The 24,128-nt window shown below is 38.7% G+C and overlaps 1 protein-coding gene across 3 annotated transcripts in view; it reads right to left on the bottom strand.

The window, feature by feature from the left end:
* Positions 1-909: 909 nt before the first annotated feature.
* The window catches only part of FAM114A1 (family with sequence similarity 114 member A1), a 61,460-nt gene continuing 38,241 nt past the window's right edge, over positions 910-24,128 (bottom strand). For all 3 annotated transcript variants that reach the window (XM_037530715.2, XM_054688410.1, XM_037530716.2), the window contains 7 exons: positions 22,636-22,759; positions 16,324-16,415; positions 14,187-14,345; positions 13,065-13,204; positions 10,131-10,203; positions 5,674-5,727; positions 910-3,872 (listed from right to left, as the gene is read on the bottom strand). In XM_037530715.2, the coding sequence (XP_037386612.1) occupies positions 3,771-3,872; positions 5,674-5,727; positions 10,131-10,203; positions 13,065-13,204; positions 14,187-14,345; positions 16,324-16,415; positions 22,636-22,759 (744 nt within the window). In that variant the 3' untranslated portion in view covers positions 910-3,770. The remainder of the gene's footprint in view (positions 3,873-5,673; positions 5,728-10,130; positions 10,204-13,064; positions 13,205-14,186; positions 14,346-16,323; positions 16,416-22,635; positions 22,760-24,128) is intronic.

Below are 24,128 nucleotides of genomic sequence, written 5' to 3'. Positions count from 1 at the left end.
AGACAGCTCATGCAGAAAAAAATACTCTCCCATCCAGACAAAGGTAAATGTAGCTTAAATCCCAACACAGAATCTGATGCTCCATAATCAGCTTCTATTCCCACTCTGTAGTGACCCTAAAACACAGAAACATCATCAATAATTCTTGCTGTTGGGTTGTAATAATTTAATCACTGCAAAAGATAAAGTGCTCAGAGGGTACAATAACTCAGATAAATTTCAGGATGGTAAGGGGGAAAAAAAGGAATAGATTGGTGTCTTCCCCAGACTTGTTAGTAGCAGATATTGTATAGAACATCTATTATAAAGTGCACATACAGACAATGAACATAAATCTGAATAAGTTATGAGATATCTAGCAACATAAAATAATTTAGTTAGCCACATGATTTTTCTTTTCTGAAGAATGGCTGGTCTGAATCCACGCCTGTGGCATTTTGAATTCTAATCAACCATAAAACCAAGGCAAAATATCCGTTCCAAGATGGATTTTCAACATGATCTCTAACTATGTGTCTTTACACACAATAATTTAGGAAACCAAGTTGAAGCCTGGCCTGGGTCTGAATATCAGAATGTAGGGAATGCTTAAGAAGAAGTTCAGAGGGCAAATTTTATAATACAAAAAGTTAGCTTGATCCTAAAGAATAACTGATTTTATAAAATTAAATGTGTTATGATTTACCCCATCTGTTCAGCATATGCATATATAGAGAATAGTATGTATTTTATAGTATAATATATATTTTATATAGTATATTCTTTAGTAGAAAATATGTATTTTATTGTATAGAATATATAGAATAGCATTTTATATGCATACTATATGGAATCATTTTTGTTTTATAATATAATATATATTTTATAGTATAATCATATGATATATATCATAGTATATATATTCTATGCTTATTTTTAGGAAAGAGGAGAAATGTTTATTTTCACATTTCTTCCCTGAGATATTCTCACTGCCACTGCCATTCTGGGATGGCTATGACTGCAGTCTTTCTGCTTTTATTTCTAACTCAAGGGCAGGATGCCAACTTGCACAGAAGATTTTGTCCCAGCTGTAGGGGCACCTGGGAGCAGTTGACTTCTGTAAAGCCTGGGCAACCTGTTCATTTCTGGGTTCAGGTCTCTAGTCTATGTTTAGCACCCTTTTTTAGCCTGCCCAGTGCTGGGGCTTCTTCATCCCCCGGGCTCTGCCATGGAGGACGGCTCCTAAGGCTGCTGTGTACCTGCGCTCACCCCGCCTTGGCCTTGGCTAGTCACACCGTTCATTTAACCATGAGCTTCATGCGCAGCCTGATGTGAGGCCCAGAGAGAAGAGCCTTCTGTTCTCAGTGGGGTGGAATATTTAAGCTTGGTCTCTTTGGTAAGCTTTGGGACTCAATTTTGCCCTTCAGAGCTGTATGTATCAATACTAAAAGCAATTTTTCTTGGACACATTTTGCTTTGAATTTGAAATATGCTTTTGATGTTTTTACTTAATAAGGCACAGAACTACATTCATTATTTAGACTAGGGCTTATTTTGCATGTGATGTAAGAAAAAACCTGGCACACTTGTTCAGGGTAATTGCATGGAGTAAAATGAACCCAATTTGGTAAAGGATAATTGAAGGAATATAAAACTTCCAAAGTAAGCCTGCTAAATCATTCATTCAGGAACTGATTGACATTTGCCCAGATCTGGATCTGTGCTTTGCCTGGTTTTAAAGCAAAGCAAGGAAGCAATTATTTAAAAGTGGTGGTGAAAGGCAGTATTAAAAGAAAGCAATTCTGAAGGGTGGATATATTTTCAGTCTTTATTCTCTCTTAAATAACATAATTCATAGGCCATAAAGCTAAGCCCCAGGAATCATCTCTCAGCCTAAATTTTCAATGGCAACCTTCTATTTAAAGATATGTAAATACAATAGAAATAATGTCAATCACTTTTTGAAGAGTAATTATATCCTTTATTATTATTTTTGGGGGACCAGATTTCTGTTTTCTTTTAAGATTAAAAATTTTTCTGTCTACCAAATGGGTGCAATTAGGCTTAAAATTTAAGTCTGGGAATCTAGCTCCTTGAAAATATTTGTTTCTCTTTTACATTTTGGTTAACATCTATAAATCCATCTAATGCTAAAAATCTGCTGTAAAGAAATTATAAATCTAAGTTCTTTCCTCTGCTCTCTCTATAACAGTATAAAATTTATGAACAGGTAAATGCAACATTTTCATCAGTTACTTGTTCTCTAGACTTAATCACAGAAACACTTTAGGCAATCAAAAAGCAAGTAGAAAAAAAGCATCTTTAATTGATTCCTCAGAGAACTTTTCTTTCCAGGGTGTAAATAAATTGCTCTTATGTTTTCTATTTGGCTGTTTCAGGAGATACACAAATGAAATTCAGGATACAGACAAATTTGAAATGCTAATAAGAAGTAGGATGGTATTAAAATGTCCCTTCGCATATATGGAATCAAGGCAGTTGGTTCTAGCAGAGGAATAAAAGCAAAGGTGCAAGGGATTTTCATCTTTGAAAAACTACAGATTTCATGTGCCCTGGAGAGTGCCACTGGGTAAGGCGTGTGCCAGAGAGCAAGGGACGTCCATGGGGCTCTGAAATAGAGTCCTTACACGGTCCCCTCACCTGCAAGGAAGAGCAGAGCTCAGGAGCAGCACCCATGGGCAATGCTGCTCCCCATTCCAGGGTCTTCTATCTGCGCAACCCAAGGATCAATATAACCAGCTGATCAATTTACACATCGGCATTTTTGGTCCTTTAGAAGCAGTGATAGTATTTGTGACCAGTGGGAGTTATCCGTGTATTCATGGAACAGCTTGACTCAACTTTAAAGACGCACACTTAAAAAAATGCAGTCCTGGGTGTCTAATGGTTAAACCCCTTTACTTTTCTATTTGAATACTTCCAAGCTTTTTAAGTATGCTAGTAATGTACTTATGGTCATTAGAATTTTAAACTAAATACTCTTTAGTACCACTTTTCATATATATTTTCACCCCATATATAAATTTGGGATGAAAAAAGTTCAAGGAGTGAACTTTTGAAAATGAAAAATTGAAGAGTAGAACATTGAAAAAACCCACCAAATTTATCTTATTATTCACATTTTTTAAGGTTAGAAACTTTATTAATATTTTAAAAGCATATTAAAAATTATTTTAAACATTTTCAGAATATGTGTCTTTACTAGGGTGAGACAATGTTTCTCTAATGTGAACATTCAATAGGGGCTCAAAGCATGTTTATTTTGAAAATGAATGCCTAAAGAATAACTTAGTTTCCTCTTTAACCATGATGTGTAAAATCTATAAGTCCATGACATGTACGTAACAAAACTAAATTCACTATGACAATTGACTTACAGTATTACTATAAGAATGGGAAATGTACAGGTGGACATTTAAAGGATTAAAAAAAGGTTTAGGTCCTGCCCATGAATTCCTAAATAGAGTGTCCTTGACCATGAAAATGGAAGTGGATATTTGTGAATGAATTTCAGTTTATAGGTAATTAATATGAAATTATATATGTTTAAATTAACACAAAGAAAACACAATTATTTGTAAAAACAACCATATACATTAACAGTAATGATACTCTCTTTACACTTGGATTCTCAGTACTTGTCTGTGCAAAATTGCTGGTAGTGTCATCAATGGGCATCTGTGACCTGGTGGGTAGAAACATCTCCTTCAATGGTACATGTCAAAGCAGCAGAGCCTGCGACAACTTCCGTTCCATGGAGTCTGGCCAGGTCACGGCTGTGCTTTTGAACAGCTGGTCTGGATGTGTGAGACCTGCAGAATAGGCAGCAGCAGCTGCAAGGCATCCTGCACATATGTGGTGCTATTGCAGCCCTAAGAGAGAGCAGAAATGTGGAAAATTAGAAATTGAAGGGTAGATATTGAAAAAATCACCTTATTTTCGTAGTACAATCCTGACAAGTTTTCCAACTCGTTAATGTTCCCTCTCCCCAAACCTCACATTTTATATTGTTTTTGTAATGTTGCTGCTTAAAGCAAATGTAAACACACTCCTTTGGATAGAGTGTGTCCAGCTCTGAATTATCTATACTTACAGAGAAAGAAATTCACTCAAAATGAGGAATGACATCCTATAGGCTTTTAGGCTGCACACATGTATGTATATTTATGTCCCAATCAGTCTAGTCTTACCTACCCTCTTCCAGGATTAACTCCACTGCCCTGAAGTAACACAAACTTCTGGTATGAAGAGGCTCTAGCTTGTCCTAACCTATAGATAGACAAATCTAGAGATGAAAAAACAAGAAGGGTCTCCATCAAGCTAACTGAGGATATTATTGTGCAATTATTCATGGCAAATCCTTGAGCACTGTCATCCTTCCATGCATGTTGGCCTTTCCAACTTGATTTGGATATCTAATACTGCTATTCATGTTCTGTGTTGCCCTTACGGACTGTATCAGACAGAGGGGGTTGTAAAGTTGAGGGTAACTAAAACCTAGGAGAACTTGTGCTGTGGGAATGTATAAACATTTGGCCTCATATTCTTCATGACTTAGGTAAATTCATCCGCTAATGCCCTTCTGGATGGCCACAGAAGAGATATTTTTTGTTCCTTATTCTGCCTCTGACTGCGTAGATTTCTTCTTAGCTTTGGCTGTCCCCTAGGATCTTCCCCTAAGCTCCTTGTCCCTCTGGTCTACTCCAGCCCAGTATGTGGCTACACCCTAAATAATAACACTGGGGGCCACCATTTTGTTATTATTGTATCTCGGTTGTTTTCCTTAACAGTAAGGCACAATTCCTTAAAAAAAAAAAAATGCCATAAATATATAGGAAATCCTCCCTAACATGGAAGTTTGGTCATTTCCAATTCTTGCAATTGACAGCTACTTCAGACCAGCAGAACACTATTGGATAGGCATTGCCCATGTTCAAACTTAGTTTCTTGACACCCTGAGTAACACCCTGATGGCTTCAGAGGGGTGCCCTGTGGCTACAGATGTGCTTGTTTCTTAGAGTCTGGGCCCTAAAGGAAGGTTTTCCCCTACCAACTACTGGTAGAACACAGTGTCTATGACTCAATAATGGGAAAGCTTCTTGAGTGTCTTTTCTTTTTTGTCCTGCTTCTGGCAGAACCATAGCAGCACTGGGGCAGCTTCCTATCCATACTACCAAGTCTTGAGGTGAGGACAGGCCATGGAGTGAGAGGCCACAGAGATGGGTTCCTCTGGTCACAGGAAGAGTAGAGGCTGAACTTCCTACCTGTCATTTTTATCAATCTGGAGTTCAGACCCAGCTAATGTGAAGGTTATTGTGAATGGAGGCAAGTGCCCATTTTTACAAAAATCACCATTGAGAAGAATCCCTCATTGCAGCCAATAATCATTGTATTAAATCTGGTGTCAAACATGGTGGCAAGTTTGAAACCGTGACAGAAGTAATGTGACTGCATAGCATTTGTCTGTATAATCAGGAATTCTTGAGATTAAGTATTGTTCTTTTACCTGAGGATTTATAGCTGGTTGAGCTGTACTAATCTAGTAAAAAGAAAAGACTGTTGATGATAAGATTTAGAATTGCAATAAGACCTGCTGCCTGGGAGAAAGACAAAAAAATGTAGCTCTAACATTTGCTTTGATTCAGAAGCATGTTCTCTCCAAGGTCCACTTACCTCTAACAATACCCTATCGATCATGGGGTTAAGGACCTCAGCCTTCTTGTTGGCCTGTGGATCAAAAGGATGAAGTTGACAGATTAGACACACATACTACAAGACTTGCTACATAAAATATGATATGCTAGCTTTGTTGAGGAGTCTTTTTAGAGAGGAAGGAGAGTGTGTTGAAGAACCCACAGCTAGTATGCCAAGCAATCATGGCCTTCAAAATGAGGAGGAACAAGCCACCATATGTGGGCAGAAGGTAGCAGTATCTGCATCCCCACTTTGGGGAAGTGAAATCCCTAGGTTGCTGTGATTGAAGGCATAGTTTCAATACACTCTCATAAAAGAAGTCAAGTCACAAGATTTATTCCTTACAGATCCCAGAATGGAAGGGGGGATTATATGTGAGCCAAAAGAAGAGTAGTCCCCTGTTCCAGGCCGAAGGAGGAGATCGACAGTTGGATAGCAAGCACCTATTACTTAAAAGGTGGTTGGGTCAGTGGCCACTAACTTTTCCTGGGATCACCTTTCAGTGATTATTTTGAAAGGTGCAAAGCAGTTACTGTGATGAGAATCCTGAACTCAGATCCTTTCTGGATGTCTAGACTCTGGGTATAAGGAAAGTTGTCATACTGTAAAATGTCTTAGCAACTTAAATGTCATTTTCTCATCGCAGAAAGGAGAAACGACACTCTTACTACAGACCAGCTTTTGTATTTGGTGCTTCCCCTATGTAATCTCATTTGATTTGGACAGAAATCATAGGAGGGAGGGAGGTACGGGTTAATTTGTTGATGGTCACATCTCTAGAAATTTTAACTCAGACCTTTTAAATTAAAGCTTGCTAAGTCTTGACCATTATCTTACACCATTCACAAAAATTAATTCAAAATGGATTAAAGACTCAAATATAAGACCTGCAATCAGAAAATATATAGAGGAAAACAGGCAATAAGTTCACTGACAAAAGCTTTGTTGATTTGTCTCCAGCAGCAAGGAAAAAAAAAAGCAAAAATAAACAAATGTGACCATTTGATGGTGATGTATTGTATACAGATGTTGAACCATAATGCTGTGCACCTGAAACCCCTATAAAGCTATAAGCCAATGTTACTTCAATAAAAATACAAACAAAGAAACAAAGCAACCTTGTAGTAGGTCTGGGATTAGGGTGAGGTGAATGAGGTTGAGTTTTATGGGGTCAGATCTTTCCTTTACTTAAAAATTTGTAATTTTGTTCATCATAATTTTTTTGCATTTACATTTAAAAAATATTGCATTAAATAAGTCTCTACGAGTAGGTAGATTGTGATAAGATCACCCCCCCATACACATACATACACACACCACTGAGTGTGTTGTTCATGAGAATTCTCTACCATTAAGTTTATCATGAACACGGCTGTTCTCTATTCATCATAGTCAAAAGGTGGAAGTAACCCACATGTCTATTGACAGATGAACGGATAAACAAATTGTTGTACAGACATCAAATGAATAATTTCAGCCTTAAAAAAAGGAGGAAATTCTGACTTGTTACAACATAAATGAACTTTGAGAATATTTGTTAAGTGAAACAAGCCAATCATAAAAATAAAGAAAAATACTGTGTAAGTCCACTTATATGAGGCCCTTGGAGTAGTGAAATTCATTCAGATGGAAATGAAGAAGATGATGGCTGGGACTGGAGAAGGCGAGATGAAGAGCAGCTGTTTAATGAATATAGACTTTCTGATTTAGAAGATGAGCAGGTTCTGGAGATTGGTTGCTCAACAATGTCAATATACTTAACATTACCAAGCTGTACACTGGAAGATGGTTGAGGTGGTAAATTTAACATTTTATAAATTTTACTACAATAAAAAGTAATTAATATTTGAAAATTGCATTAAAATATCTGTCTAGATAGATGCACAAATAGTTTGTCTTTTTTGTGTGTGGGTGAGTTAAATATGTACTGTCTTCCCCTACCCTAGTCACAGTCCTAACCTATAAGTAGTCTTTTTTCTTGCTTTAAATGCAAACATGGATACATGGTTATAGGCTGTGTCTCTAGATCAGCAGCAGAATTAAAACACACTTAAATATAAGTTGCTAACAGATCTGTAGAGTCCCTTGCTTGCAAAACAAGAATATATGCAAAACACAGAATACAGAGTCTGATACAAAGTCGGTGTTCAAAGAGTGAGAGGCCGTATTAGTATCATCATCTTTATTATTTCCACTACCGGTCTATCAATCAAATGTATTATCTCTAATGGCCTATGTACTCTTAGACAATAAATAATTAAAGGCGCTAGAAAGAGAGAGGGCAATGTTAATAGACTGGTTTCCGGCACTATGCCCAGAAGACTTTATGGTAAACAAAAGTATATAAATGAAATATATGCATCCAAAGAAACCCACTTTCATTGACATCATTGAGGTCAAAGTAATGTTTTACTGGGGAAACCATAATGGAGTCTTGGGAAAAACCTTTTTAAAAACCCAGTCATTTTAGTAAGTAACATGGAAATCCATTACGGTATTTGCTTTCATGTTTATCTGATTATCAATAACCTCTAAAATACAATCAAAATGAGAACAATAAAATGACATTGGTTTTCAGAATCAATGAGATGTGCAGGCAATTTAAATAGAGTCTGGAGAGCAATAGACATTCATTAACTTCAAGTTATGAATAATGGCTGTTTTAGGGAACAGAAACAACGACTTGATGTAAATGATTCATCACAGCACAAGATGAAGGGTATTGTTGTGCTGAGATCACATTTCAGTAAACTCTACTTAGATTTAGCTTTGCTTTTTTCAAAATGATAATGTGTGTCTTCTTGATTTTGTGTTCCCAAACATTTGTATATATGTACACATGATGTGTGTCTTATAATATGTATATCTACATATTTTACATACCTATATCTAATTCACCACACTCCCATCTGCTACAGCTTTGCTATTCAAAATGTAGACTGTGGATCCAGAGAATTTTATCACCTGGAAACTTGTTAGAAATGCAGAATCATCTCACAGACCCACTGAATCAGAATCTGTATTTTAACAAGTTCTCTGAGTGAGTTGCTTACACATCAAGGTTTGAGAAGCGCTGTGTTGGATCTAGTACAACATGTTAAAAAGGAATGGAAAGCAATACCATGACCATTACCCAGAAATGTAAAAAAAAATTTAACATGAATCATATGAAATAAACATACAGATGAGCAGACACACACATCTCCATTACTAAGTAACCTTAGAGAAGTGAGCAGTTGACTATCTAATGTGTCTAATGGGAAGACACACATTGATTGACACACCTGGGGGAAATCAGTCCTGGGCCTCAGTTTCCTCTCCCAGTGAACTGTGTAGACAGAGTGAGAAGAGGGTGTTGGGAAGCCTTGGGAAGCTGAGTCACTCAAACCATTCCATCCTGACTAAGACCTCACACCTCTCTGTGAACCTGACCATTACACTAAAGTCCATGGGCATGTTCCCTTAGACAATGCTGAAAACACAGTGCATTTAAGGGAGCCTATTGTGTCAACGAACTTCCACCTTCCTCTTCACTCTCCTGCTGATGGGGAAGCTTTACTTACTGCTGCAGGTATAAAATTTGATGTTTTACAAAATAGAAGCAAACCAGACTCCTTGAGAGCTGAACAAAGAGGTGACAAGTAGCTCCCTCCCATTAGCTGAGTCATTTATAGAAGTACAAGACACATGTATCTGTGGATGGTCAGATTCACAATTATTTCCACTTTTTTTTTAAAGATTTATCTATGCATACAAGAACTGGGGTGCAGGTCAGAGGTGCGAGGGGTGAAAGGATTGACCAGAGACAGAGTGGGGAATAGAACAGGAAGACTGACTGAAATACACTGCTGAGGGGAGCAGCTGGCAAGACAGCAAGACAGGAGAGGTCTCCTGCACCATGTGGGTAGCTCCCTGGCTGGCCAGGGTTCGAACTCGTGCTGCAGAGGCTGTGAATAACTTCATATTGCTGTGCTTAACCCCTTACGCCACCAGGGAGGTCCCATTTCCTCTTCTTTTGAGAAGTGCCCTTGGCCTGGGGTGGAGGGAGGTGCACCCTAGCAGTCAGGCAGGTCTACAAGATGTGACCCCCTTCCCAGTCACTGCTGAGAGATACCAAGTTAGATATCTAACTCACACTGATGAGTCTTTCAAATCTCTACCCAGAAATTTGAATGAAGAGAAAAAAGAGGTCTGGGAATTGGTATAGCTGAGTCACTTTAATGGGAACACTTTCAAAAGCTGCTTATATTCCTCCACTGTCTTTATTTACTTCCTTTATCTGACACTCATCCACTGTCAGTAGCCAGGAAATTTGGCACAGCCTCTATGGAAAACAGCATGGAGATACCTTATGCTTCCAAAATACCAACAATAACATAAGGCAACATTATTTCAATTAAAAAAAGGTGAAAAAGTCATCAATCTTATCATCTTACCCCAACAGTGGTTAAAGAATTCATAAACTTCTTCGATAAGGAGGTCACTTCATTGCACATTGCAGTAGTTAATCTGAAATGAGAAAAAGAAGAGGTTGTCAATAACATACAATAATTTGACTGTCAAGACAATGACTGCTTTTTGATACAATGTTCATGTAAAGGAACAGCACACAAATTTGAAGATGCGCGTAGAAATGTTTTCCTCAGCATTCTTCTGTGACTCACAATCAGTTTAATTTAATCCTTTCTCTGCAGGCTTAATTAAAGAATAATCATTTAGCTCACACTACCTCTTTTTAGAATCAAAAGTGTGTGCAGGAAAATACCAGGCTTGAGCTTCACATCTATAGGGAGGGGGATAGGACACCTCCAAGAGGCTTTGCTCCAACTTTTTGATCATTTTTTAAAAAGATTTATTTACTTATTTATACAAGAACCGGGGTACAAGGCCAGATGCGCGGGAGGGTGAGAGGAATCACCAGAGACAGAGCGGGGAACAGAACAGGCAGACTGACGAAATACACTGCTGAGGGGAGCAGCAGGCACAACAGGAGAGGTCTGCTGCGCCATGTGGGACCCTCTCCGGCCTGCCAGGATCGAACCGGCACTGCTGCGGACAGCTTCACAGCGCTACTGCTCAACCGCCTGTGCCACCAGGGGAGGCCCTTTTTGATCATTTTTAAATAATAATGAATATTTATTGAGGTCTCCGTTAAGTACTGTTGTATGTGTGCACAGATTTAATTCGCATAGTGACCTTAGGGGTTACATTGTTATTCCCACTTTATAGATGAAAAGTGGACATTGAAGAAGGTTAAGTAACTTGCTTAGGACAAGCAGCAGTGATAGAGGAGCTGGAATCCAACTCTTGATTTCTTGATAACGTGTTTTCATTAGATACATCAAAATAAAAGATCCTGTAGAATAAGTATTTAAGACATATAAAAACTCTTAAGCTTATTCCAGCTATTATTGCACTTCTAGGGCTTTCTCCCAAGAAAACAATGCCAGACACACAAATACTTAACCACTACAATGTTTGTCATAACATTACAGGGGATGAAAAAAATCTGAAAGCCATCCAACTACCTAACACTGCTTGTACTGTCTGTTTTTATAATCAGTGTATATGACTTGTATGAACAGAGATTAAACTGTTATTAGAAAAACAAGAACTCCAAATTAAGGATCATACAAATTAAAAGATTGGTGAAGTCAGTAGAGGTAAAACTTTATTTTGATAAATAGGGATTCTATTTAAGGCACATTTTTGGGTTTGTTGAGCTCTATCTTTCTATCCATCCTTCCTTCCATCTGTTCAAAACTTCTCTGCAGAAGGGTAACAAATAAGATCAGGAGATAGCTCAGGCCATTCTGTCAATGTTTATGGGTGGGTAGGTGGAGAGTTACTTATTAACAAATGCAAAATCTTATCACCATTTGCTTGGTGCAGAAGGTCAGAACAACTAGGGTTGGAAATTAGAAAGGAGCTAAAAGTAAAAGTCCTGCTAGCCATACTGAGGGACTTCTGAAATTCAGCTCTTCTCTTTCAAATAAATACCAGAGATATAAAATAAAACCTAGATGCTTTCTGCAATATTTTAGACTTCTCCTATTTTGTCCTTCTCTTTTTATTCTATACATTGAGGTAAAAACATAATTATTTCTGGGCATATTAAAAGCAGGAGCATGTGGTTCCTGTATTTTTGGTTTTCACATACTTATGTGACAATCTATGCTAGTTGACAAATCCTTACAAGTGAGGAAAAATGCCACTAGTAGTAGAAAGACACTGATACTGACTTTTTGGAAGGTTCTGCTACTAAAATCTTTTTTTTTTTTTTTTTTTTTAAAGATTTATTTATTTATTTATACAAGCACTGGGTACAGTCAGAAGCGCAGGAGTGTAAGGGAATTCACCAGAGCCAGAGCGGGGAGCAGAGCAGGCAGAAGGACCGAAGTACACTGCTGAGGGGAGCAGTGGGCGGCAGGAGAGGTCTGCGCGCCATGTGGGACCCTCCTCCGGTGGCTGGGGAGTAGCTGGGGATCGAACCAGCACTGCAGAGGCTGCGGGCAGCTTCGCAACCCAGCGCTCAACCGCTGCGCCACCTGGGAGGCCCTCTGCTACTAAAATCTTGTTCCCCAAACTACAAAGCCAAATGCAGAAATAAGAGTAGTTAGCTAAAAAAAATGAGTGAATGTGTTCTGATGTGTATATGCATATATTTTTATGGGCTCTTATTTTTGGTTCCTATATCTATGTAACAATGAGAGAGTATTTGGGCTTGTGCAATTTTCTATAACATAACATACATCAGACACATAAAAGTTAATGGTGTATTTTTCAGCTCCATGTTAACTATCTTAATGAAAATCCATACCAACTACTTTCATGTATATAAATTTTTCACTAGATTAAATTATAATAGATCCTATTTATTGAAGAACAAGTGACAGTACATATGCATGCACATGTAGTATGTGTGTAAGCTTACAGCAGCAACCATGAGACCCAGAATTCAGAACACGCAGAGCTAGTATAAGTCTCTAGGAACAATGGGGTGGGGATGAGATGGGAGGTGTTTGCTTATTTTTGTGAAGTAAGCTGAGAAGTTGTATTAAGGTGACCTTTCTCTATTCATGTAGTATATTGAAAATATAATTACCCTCAAAAGTCAGTTAGCTCTAAATGATTTAGTCTGCCTTTCCCTAAATCCCTTCATAAATAATTCCTGGAATGTCTAGTTAATGAATATTTTTCTTGCTAACATGGGTAAGTTCTTAGGAGAGTTCTTATTTCTTAAGATACCACAGAACAATGAATTAGTTGATTTGAAGTTTAAATTTTTAGTAGTTTAACGTGTGTGTGTGTGTGTGTGAATGGCACATATATATGAAATTGCAAAAATAAGAATTCAAAGTAGCAATTACTTAATTAGAACTTTTGCCTGGTCCTGAGCTGATTTTTCCTCTTCTTGTCCATGAAGAATTAATTCAGCTACTTTATGAAGCTGTTCGATACAGCGTGCTGTGACTTCTGCCAAACTTTCGATGGATAGCATGCAGATATCCTGAGAGAAATACATGCACGTAAGAAAATAACTCACTAAACAGATGTTTAAGAAATAACAACTTGATTGAGGTATAACTAACACACAAAAAGCTGTAAATACTTAATGTACCCAACTTGATAACTCTGGAGGTAAGTATGTCCCTGTGACACCATCACCACATCAAACCCATAAACTTATCCACAACATCCAAAATTTTAGCAGATACGTTTTTTAAAACTCTGGGATATTTAAAAAACATTAAATAATCCATGGAGAAAAAACAAATATAACCTGAAAAAGTTTACCCAAAGGTTTGTCTAAGAGTTTCCTAAGTGGAAATGGAAGCACCACTGGGCCCCAAGGGACTTGGAAAGTGTCCTTTACACCCCAGCCCTCCTCCTCTCAGAGTGAGGCCAGGCACACCACAGTAGGTACTCAAGAACTAGTACTAGAGGGAGGCTGAATGAATAGACATCAATACCCATTTTTCTTTTGAGTAACCTAATTTTAAGTTAGTTTCTCTAAAATTAAAATTCAATGTAAAATGAAATTATTGCAAACTCATTTTTGAACATAGGCAGGATATAAATCATGCACACATAAATGTATTAAACTACAGAATAAAAGCTGCAGCAATGAAATTTTTTTGAAAAAGCTTCAATTACCTCATTAGTTATGGGGTATAAAGACATTTTATAGTTACAAATTTGCATATAAGATGGAATTTTACCCTAAAGATAAATCAACTATATTCTTAAAGATCTTTTTTCTTTTGAATTATAATTACAAAGCTATGGAGAAAAACTACAATATCCATGTTGTCACAAATTGTCTTGGCATAGAGAAATTTTAGTATTTATTGCATTAATACTCATATTTCTATCGTGTGGAACAGGTTACAAATGAAAATGAATGACCTCTCTTCACTTAAAATTAGGCTGCTAATAAAGTTAACATAGTATTACTGCTTTTTAGGTGGACAATCTAAAATGAATTTTACCTCAACCGTCTTAGTTCGTTCTTCCTTTTTGTCTTCTTCGGGGTTTTGGGGTGTCTCTTCTTTTTCTTCCATCTTAGTTTTTTCCTCTGACTCTTCTGCCACATCTACTGACATTGTGGTTTGATCTTCTTCTACCCAGTCATGAGCTTTTTTCATGGCCTGCAAAGGCCCCCACACAGTGTCATGCATTTACCGAGACTCGGAAATTCCAGCTCTAAGACTAAAGTCAAGATGGCCTAAACCTTCCAGAGTGGTTTTCTGTACACTGAAGAAGTGATGGAGCAATTCCTTAGCTTCCATAAAAACACCCTGTTGCTTTCTGGCAAATATAAAGTAAGGAAAAGGGACAGAATAGGAAGAGAAGTATGTAGAGAACACTGTAGGACTGGAGCACTTTTTAAAAATCTTTCTAAGATGCTATTCAGCTATGGATAAAAATGATCACCATCTGGAAAGATGGACAGTATATTTTTCACTTTTAATGATCAACAATAAAAGAGTAACAGACCTTGATATATACAGATATAGGTTAGAAAATTAGCAGGTTCACCACTAAAGCAAATTTCCTCATCTGATAGAACACATGACGCTCTTGATGTTTCATGACCCTCGTAATGGATCAATGGGCAGATGAAGGATGGTTGTGCTCTGGTCTGTTCAGGCCAGATCGTCCACCCTCGAGGGGAAGAGAGAAGAGTGCTGGGAAGGCCTGGCATGCAAGTCACCCAGCGCCTGTCTGGAGTGCAGTTTGAGCAACCTGGGCCTAAAAATTTATGGCTAAGCTGAACAAGTCAAAATCACCTTCCTGTCAGTTATCCCTGAATGTTGAAAGGGCAGACTTGCCCAGCTTTCAGGTTTTTTTTTAAGATTTATTTATTTATGCATATAAGTACTGGGGTACAGGCCAGAGGTGCAGGGGGTGAGAGGATTCACCAGAGACAGAGTGAGGAACAGAACAGGCAGACTAAGTGAAATACACTGCTGAGGGGTGCAGCAGGCGAGTCAGGAGAGGTCTGCAGTGCCATGTGGGTAGCTCCCTGACTGGCCGGGGATCGAACTCATACTGCAGAGGCTGCAGATAGCTTTACAGTGCTGTGCTTAATCCTTTGAACTTTCAGTATTATAGTTGAAGCTGTTTGCTTAAGTGACAACTGTTTCTGAACTTGGTTCTTGTGCTGAAGCTTACATGTCAAAGTTTAACAAGTCAGGTGTGTGACAAGTTAATGACATGAAGATTTGGGGAGACAAAACCAACAGAGCTATCCTTGGTGTGTCCTCTTTTAGGGACCAAGGTTTACCTGACTGTGTAAATAAACCCGTGGGATCTAGGAGCACACCCCTCCCCTGAGCACTGGCAGGTGCCGCACAGAGATGAATGAGGCAATTTCCCACTGTGTTCAAGTTACTGACCCACCAGAATCCGTGACCTCTATCACAGGTAAAGAAATGACTCATCTCTCCACCTCACCGCCTCACTCTGCCCTTTCCTCATCCACTCTGATAAGTGAGGGCCTGTGTCAACTACTGCTTGCTAAAAAAAGAAGGGGAAAGAGAGAGAATGGGGAAAATAAACATGGTTTTAATTTAATTAATGACCAGTGTCCTCATTAAGGAACTCCGAAGCAAGACCTGTATTAACTGGCAAAACAGGTGGTGAAACCCAGATTCTAGTTACAGGCAATGTTCTTAGGTTGGGGGGACAGGACAGGGGCACGTGGTCCACCCGGCTGACGTGCTTCTCTCTGGCTAATCCTGGCATGTCATTTTCATGCAGGGAGGGACATGTAATGTGAAAAAGCCCCTTGGTGATTCTGCCTCCCAAGACCTTCCCGATTGCGCAGATCACCACTGTTCTAATAAAAATTCTATTTTGAGAAGTGACTCGTTTAAGGTCATAAGGTAATTATTAGTGAAGCTGCAACTAAAATGCAGGCCTCCTGACCCTGTCTAGCATGTTCTCTACCATCACAGTCATTATATTGCCTCTTCGAATCTTAATTACTGACCTTAGACTCCCCTTTCCCCAAGTGCAATTTGGGGGTTGGGGTTTTTCCATTTCCGGTGTGGACCTCTGGAATTTTACAACAGAGACCTTTGCTTTTTAAATAACAAAAACTCAGACTCAGATGGTGCTGACCTTATTGAGTTTGTCAGGCGTGGCCGCAACATGTAATTCGAAGAGAAGTTCTGTAAGCATGCTGGCGAATTCTTCTCCTTTTTCTTCTAAGCCTAGAAATAGAAAATGACAGGAGTAGGAAGCATGATTTATTTTTTATCCTTCAGAATGTGGCAGCTCACCCAACCCAATCACCCCTGGTCAGTGGGAGCTGCAAAAGCCTGCCCCCCAACTCCTGGGCAGGGATGAGCTTTGCTCAATCTAAGCATAGTGGGGAGGCAACAGGCCCTGCTGGGAGAGGGGTTTGGAGTCCTGCAGCTCACACTCTAGAAGGGGCAACCCCAGGTGGAACTGAAGGCCACCAGGGACAGGAAGGGGCTCACCCATTTTGTTTATAGCTATAGTGGTCAGCAGCTAGTAGTTGAAAGAATGATTGATTGAATGCATGAATGACCTTCCCCAGGCCTGACAGACCAGGGACCACATGGTATTTATGATTCGAGAATGTTATGTTCAGCACTGCGGCCCTAATGATACCCTGGGAGCCTTTCACATCGCAGAGCCACAGTGCTGAGCCAGCAGAATGAGTCCCGATGGGTCGTGCGCTAGCTGATGTAACCACATTATATCTCTGGAGAATTTTCCTAAGGTTTCCTAGGATCCTAGGACACCTATCTGGTCCTACCATATTTCTTAATGATAGGTCTTCCGTCCAGACTGGAAGCTACTTAAGGACAGAGACGGTATTTATTTTGCTCATTCCTGAATCTAAGTATCTAACAGTGCCTGGGACATATTAGGTGCTAACAGAAATATTTGTTGGTTAATTTATTAATAAATTATGTAATATGTAAGAACATGGTAATTTATGTAGTGATACTTTATATATAACATACCAATAAAAAAATAATATCATTGGTGGACAAGAAGAGAAGAGATCTTTTAAAGTTCTAATCTTCTTTTTCTGATTTGTACTTGTAAGTTTAGGTCATTTTTAAAGTTTCTGATAAGCACCAAAGAATTGGCTCCACAATGGTTTACCACCAGTTTTTTTTTTTTTTTTTTTTACTGGAGGGGAGGTACACATGCATCATTAATCTGACCAGATGATCTCAAAACCCTCTGAGAAGAAAATATTTTGTCTCTATCCCTAGGTAAAGGCAGTGGTTTCAGGGAGGACCAAGCTATGTGAGAAAAACTGTGTTTAATCCTCTATCTACCCAGGCTCTTTCTCTTTATAGATCAGAGTTAATCAGCAGCTTACGCAGACAGCCAAAGTAACTTCTGGGTCTTTGTTCAAAACTTTTGGCTTAATCAGTTTATCAAGATTTCTATTTTTTTCATAAACAGAACAATTAAGACATGCCTGTCTGGTGATAAGTTTTATAGAGAAGAATAAACCAAGGAATGGGTCTAGGGATGAATGGGCTTGGGGATTTTAAGTGGGAGGGTGGTTGAGAAGGTGCGCTTCAGTAATAACCTGAAGGAAGAGAGGGATGAACCACACCAGGTGGGGAGCTGGATGGGGGTGGCAGAAGAAGAGCCTTCCAGGCAGAGACAACGTCCAGGAAGGGTTGTCCCTTGGTTCAGGGATAACAAGGAGGTCAGGTCGCCACCTCAGGGGAAGGGAGGTGTGTGCCTTGGGGGCAGGGAAAGAGATGGCTGGTTCTCTGGCCTAGACCCCACTTCTTGTATGCATAAGTAAATAAAATAAATCTTTAAAAAGATGATGCTGACACAATCAAAGCATTAGAACCCAGAGCTAAGTGCTCTGGAGGAGGATGTTTTTACACCTAGTACAGTTTTCAGGAGGGTGATCAGAGGCTTCTGGAAGGAAGTGATGCCTGAAGGATCTTTAAGAATGACAAGGCATAGTTCTGAGCCCGAAGGGAGAGTTAGGTTGGAAAGGCAGGAGGAGAGAGATTCCATCCAAAGTGAGATTCTCCCTCTCCGCAGGCAGAGGTCTTGATCTCACCCTCTCTGGGTGGGTGAAAATAAGAGGAACAGAGACACTCGAACAGCACTGACAAGGTCTCATTTCCAAACTGTGGGTCTTTCTCACTCTGCATAAAGCAGTGTTGGGGCAGAAAGAGTCCTGAGCTGAGCTGGGAGAGTGTAGGCTCCAACCCAGTCCCTGCATTTACTGTTCCTATGATGTGGGCCAGGTCGCGGGGCACCTTAGCTTCCACTTGTCTGTAAATTTAGGACTCACCCATCTCCTCTTTAGCATTGTTGTCAGGACCAAATAATACAACAAAGGTGAAAGTATTTTGCAAACACTAAAGTTTTATGTAACTGTATTGTTAAGTGCAGCAAAGACAAAAGCAGAAGGAGATGAACAGTATTTGGGAGTAATTAGCACTAAATTAGAATACAAGTACTTTGGGCGGCTCCTCCAGCTTTTAAATGTGCATTCATTCTACAGAGCAAGGAAACACACTAATAACTTTTGGCAAATATTTTAGGGGGGAAAATCATAGAGAAAAATGGAAGTAGATAGAAATTGATGATCAAAAAGGGGCAACAAAGAATATCTACTTTACAACTCTTAGTTTGTACAAATTGCCAACTGGATCTTCACCATGGCAGTAAAAATAAGAAATAGCCATTGAAAGCCTCTTCACAACAGAGGCAAACCAAAGTAGAGAACCATAGAAATCTGATAAAATCACAGAGCTAGACAAGCATGCAAATCATTAGCTAACATTATTAAATGCAGAGGAGCCTGATATTAAAGTTAACAAAAAATGACAGTTTATTACATTTTCTGAGACTATCAAATAAATTATTTAGTTATCAGGAGACTTTTAGAAGTACAAGTGCTTATGAGAAAAAAATATGATGAAAATGCTTTGGTTTCTTCCAGACTTATACCCCTGGATTGTGTGCTCAGTCCCCTTGAGAAGATTCCTCTCTACAGCTTCTGGGTAATCTTGCCACCTTCCTGGAGCTGCAAACCTTCATCACAACTAGATTGATTTAACGACAACCCCACTATCCTTTCTCTTTGTTCTTCTTTAAGTGTCTGAAGGAGATCATTTATTAAATTAATTTAAAATGAAGAGCATTTTGATAACCTGGAGATGCCCTTTGGGAAAATGGATATATCAGGGGAGGAAATAAGGGTTTATGACTTCAGGAGAGATTAATTTGCCATTTCTTAAGTAATATGTTTAGCACTTCAGGTTTTTTGGGGGTCATATTCAAAGATATCAACTTCCTGAAGCTTTATCTATAGTGAGACTGGAACACATCACATGTTGTAACATATTCTATTCAATAGCATTGAGTCAAATTTTCTCTCCAAGAAATAGCACTGGTTGGGGATGCAAAGCTATCTTCTTCACTTATACTGGTAGCAACATCTTTGATGTTAGGGGGACTTTAGGGTCCTCTTTGCATCCTCTCTGAACCAAGGTCTACCTTTTGGTGGTTGTTAAGTCTAGAAAAGAGGCATCTACATTAGTTCATCTTGGCTCCACAACCTAGCTGCATGACCTTTCACATTAAGGTCTTAGTTTCTTCATTATAAACAAAGACAAAGCTAACATCCTTTGTGACTTTTGTAGAAATGATATATTTCAGACTGTGTGCTCAAAAACATCCCTCAACTGCCTCATTGATACTGGTCTCTTGCTATGCTTCAGTATAATTGATTCATTTATTTTGATGCAATGAGCATAAATTTCATTAAACTGAAGGCACAAAAGGTCAGGATGTGGGGCTAAAGAGGAGATGATATTTAAGTGACAGTCTGCAAATGCTTAAAATAATTTTGCCTTGAGCATAGAGACTGAAGCATTTGAGCTCTTGTGTTCCAGCTTTGATTAAAGGTATATAACATGCTGGGCACAGATACTTCAGTGAGTCGACGGCCTGAGTGCACATTATCACGACCCCGTGTGTGGGTAATAACAAGTGCAATCATAAATAAAAGCTACCATTTATTGTACCTTTATGATTTTCTTGCCATTGTATTAGCACTTTAAATAATAATAGCAGCAATTCTGTGTGCCAGCCACTGCATGATGTGTTTTTACTTGTATTATCTAATTTGAACCTCACACTTGCCCTTGGGAATAAACATTGCTTCCTTGTTACAGGTACAGATACTGAGTTTCAGAAGGTTATATAATTTGTTCTAGGTGACACAGCAGATGTTGAAAATATTTCAAATGGGACTTTTCAGATAACCCTAGAAGAGGCTACTTTGTGTGTTTGTGGCTGTTGACCTTTCAACAGAACCTCCATAAGACAACTGTGGTGGTGGTGCTTGGTAACGACATCAGTAAGAAATCACTTTCTGTGTACACAGCAAACGTTTTGCTCAATTTTGTTCCCTATGGATGTCTAAGGGAATCTTTAAGCTGTTCCAACAGTTTCCCCTCTCAAGGAAGCCTCCCATCTCACATTGCAGGTTCTGGTCTCCTTGGAGTCATTGCCTGGCTGGGATGTTATCAGGAGTGTGCACCTGGCTGGTTCAGTGATTGACAGGCTGACACATCATGTGTGCCCCAGTGCACTGTGGGAAAACAGAACAGCCTAGGGGAGAACTGCACTTTTTAGGTGGAGTATAGGCCATTTACAAATAAACTCTAACTACTACTACATATATTATATATAGTATATATATTATATACTATATATAATAGTATATATAATATATAATACAGTATAATTATTATAATTATAATATAATTATAATTCTAAATATAATTCTAAATATAATTATATTAAAATAAAATATAATATTTTATTTTATTTTATATATTATATAAATATATAATATACATTATATTATATATTATATTAAAATATTTTTATATTTTATAATATTTATAAAAATATAAACATAATCATAATATAATTATTATAATTATATTATATTATATATAATAGTATATATATTATATACGACTACATATATTTATTATATATATGTAGCAGTAAAATATATTATATATATAAAAGTACATATACTATATATATATATATTAAAAGGAAGAGGAAAGATATGAAAAGAAGTCCATTAAAAGATCTTTCCAGGGCCTCCCTGGTGGCGCACGGGGTTAAGCACCACACCGTGAAGCAAGCCACAGCCTCTGCAGCACGAGTTCAATCCCTGGCCAAGGGAGTAGCACACATGGCACAGCAGGCCTCTCCTGACTCGCCCGCTGCTCCCCTCAGCAGTGTACTTCAGTCACTCTGCCTGTTCTGTTCCCCATTCTGTCTCTGGTGAATCCTCTCACCCCCTGCAATTCTGGGCTGTACCCCAGCTTTTGTATGCATAAATAAATAAATCTTTAAAAAAATAAAAAGATCTGTCCACTATCAGAGGTTCCTCAAAACACTAAAAATGGATCTACCACATGACCCAGTAATTCCACTCCTAGGAACTTACCCAAAGGACACAAAAACACTGGAAAGGAACCCTGCACTCCTGGGTTTACTGCAGCACTATTTACAGTAGTTAAGATATGGAAACAACCAAAATGCCCCCAAACAGATGAATGGATCAAAAAGTTGTATATACATGCAATAGAATACCACTCAGCAATCAAAAAAGGTAAACTCATGCCATTTGTGGCAACATGGATGGAGCTGGAAGAGATTATTCTAAATGAAGTAAGTCAGAAGGAAAAAGATGATTATCAGATGATTTCACTTATATGTAGAATATAGAGAAACCAAACAAAGGGTCAGGAAAAAAGACAAAACCTGCAAGCTGACCACAGATCCAAGGCATATAGCAGGGGAGGGAGAGGACTCAAAATAGGGAAGGGAAGAGCACAAGGGACTATGGCGATGGATCATTTGCTGTGGTGGTGGGAAAACTATGGGGATTACACCTGATTGGAGAAATCAAATACTGCACAAAAATGAACAATGATGTAAGAAAATAAACAAATAAATTTAATTATAAATAAAAAAGACCTGTCCACCATCAGCATCAATCACATTCAACAACTTCCACATGCAGATAAAAAAAATAGACATTGGAACATACACTTGAGTCACCAAGACCTGTTTACTGCATGCACTCCTTGTTCATTCATCACACAGATTTATTGTGCATCTTGGGTGTGCCAGGGGTTGCACTGGACACAGAAGAAATAAAGACTCCTGTTAGGAGATCCCACCCAGCAAAGGGAGGATTATAAATCAATGTGGTCATCTCCTGCAATAAGAGCAGATGGACGAAGTGTTTTGAAAGTGGGGATGAGAAGGACTTTAGTGAAATAATTCCACCTTGTTCAGTGTCCTGTGCTTGTTAGCAGCTGTTTCTTAAGAATTATGTTAACAGTTTGTTATTTATGCATTATTTTCCTCTACCTTGTTCTTTTTTATTCTCTTCATTCTCTAATTCTTTGGATGCAAAGATGTCTTTAATGGAAATGAGGTCATTTTTTAAGATTTCCAGCTTCTCTCCATCAAGTGATGCTAAAAATGACTGAACCTGAAAAAAGAAATAGGTCAACATAACTGTCATCTTTTCTCCTCATTAATAAAGTTTAAGCACAGCTATCCCCATAACGTGAGGCTTTCCCAGGAGAGGTGATTGGTGGTGTAGGAGCGCATGCTGGGTGGGGTGTTGGATTTACTACCTATTAACTACATTTTTTGGGGTATGTTACATAAGTTTCCTGGGTCTCAGCTTCTCATTTTAAAAATGAGATCCAGACTTCATTGTGATCCTTTGTGGGGTGCATGAAATACCGACTTTGAAGTACACTGTATGAGTGCACAGAGCAGACGCTAAATAAACAATGTGGTAGCTCTTACATTATAGTGGTTAAAGGCACATTTAGTGTCAAACCTGGATGCAACTATCAGGTCCTCACTCATGATGTGACCTTGGGTTGTCTTCAAGGTTAAATGAAATAATGTACTTAAAAGTACTTTAAGAGGGGGCCTCCCTGGTGGCGCAGGGGTTAAGTCTCAGCACTATCAAGTTATTGCCAGCCACTGTGGACCCTGGCCAGGGAGCTACCCACATGGCACAGCAGACCTCTCCTGCCTCACGGGCTGCTCCCCTCAGCAGTGTATTTCAGTACATCTGCCTGGTCAGCTTCCTACTCTGTTTCTGGTGAATCCCTCATCCCCCACACCTCTGATCTACACCCCAGTTCTTGTATGAATAAATAAATAAATCTTTAAAAAAAGTACTTTAAGAGATGTTTATAATGTTAGTTTATAATAATTACATATATATTTACATATGTATGTACATGTAAACTAACAAATAAATAAGGCTATACATACACAGTAGTCCAAATTTTATCCACAGGGGACACATTCCAAGACCCAAATGAATGCCTGAAAACTGTGACTAGCACCAAATCCTACTGACCCCATGTTGTTTTCTATACATACATGCTATGATAAAGGTTAATTTGCAAACTAGGCACTAGATTAAGCAATAACTAATAATAAAATGAGCAATTATAAGAATATATTGTAGTAAAAGTTATGGGGATGTGGTCTTTCTCAAGATATCTTATTGTGCAGTACATTTTAGGACCATGGTTGACTGCAGGGAAGTGACACTGTGGATATGGGAGTGAATGTGCAGCTAGACAAGTACGTGTGCTTGTTAGATGTGAGTTTTGTATACAAGAGCTACAAAAATGTACCAGACACATTTTCTGCCTCAAAATATTGTAACCAAGAGGAGGGAGACCCAAGTCAACCCATAACAGCCATGGCAGCTGAGATTGGAAAGTGAGTGGGGGCATCACGGAAAGAGCTGCCAGTCCCAAGGGGAGGTGAGAACGCATGCAGGAGACTACACAGAGATGGTTCCAGAACCGAAGTCCTCTCTGCTC

The sequence above is a fragment of the Talpa occidentalis genome, unplaced genomic scaffold (genome assembly GCF_014898055.3).
Source record: "Talpa occidentalis isolate TD23 unplaced genomic scaffold, MPIMG_talOcc4v2.1 talOcc4.6, whole genome shotgun sequence".
NCBI lineage: Eukaryota > Metazoa > Chordata > Mammalia > Eulipotyphla > Talpidae > Talpa > Talpa occidentalis.
Note: the sequence above shows the minus strand (reverse complement) of the source record. Positions and strands in the feature narration are given on the sequence as shown.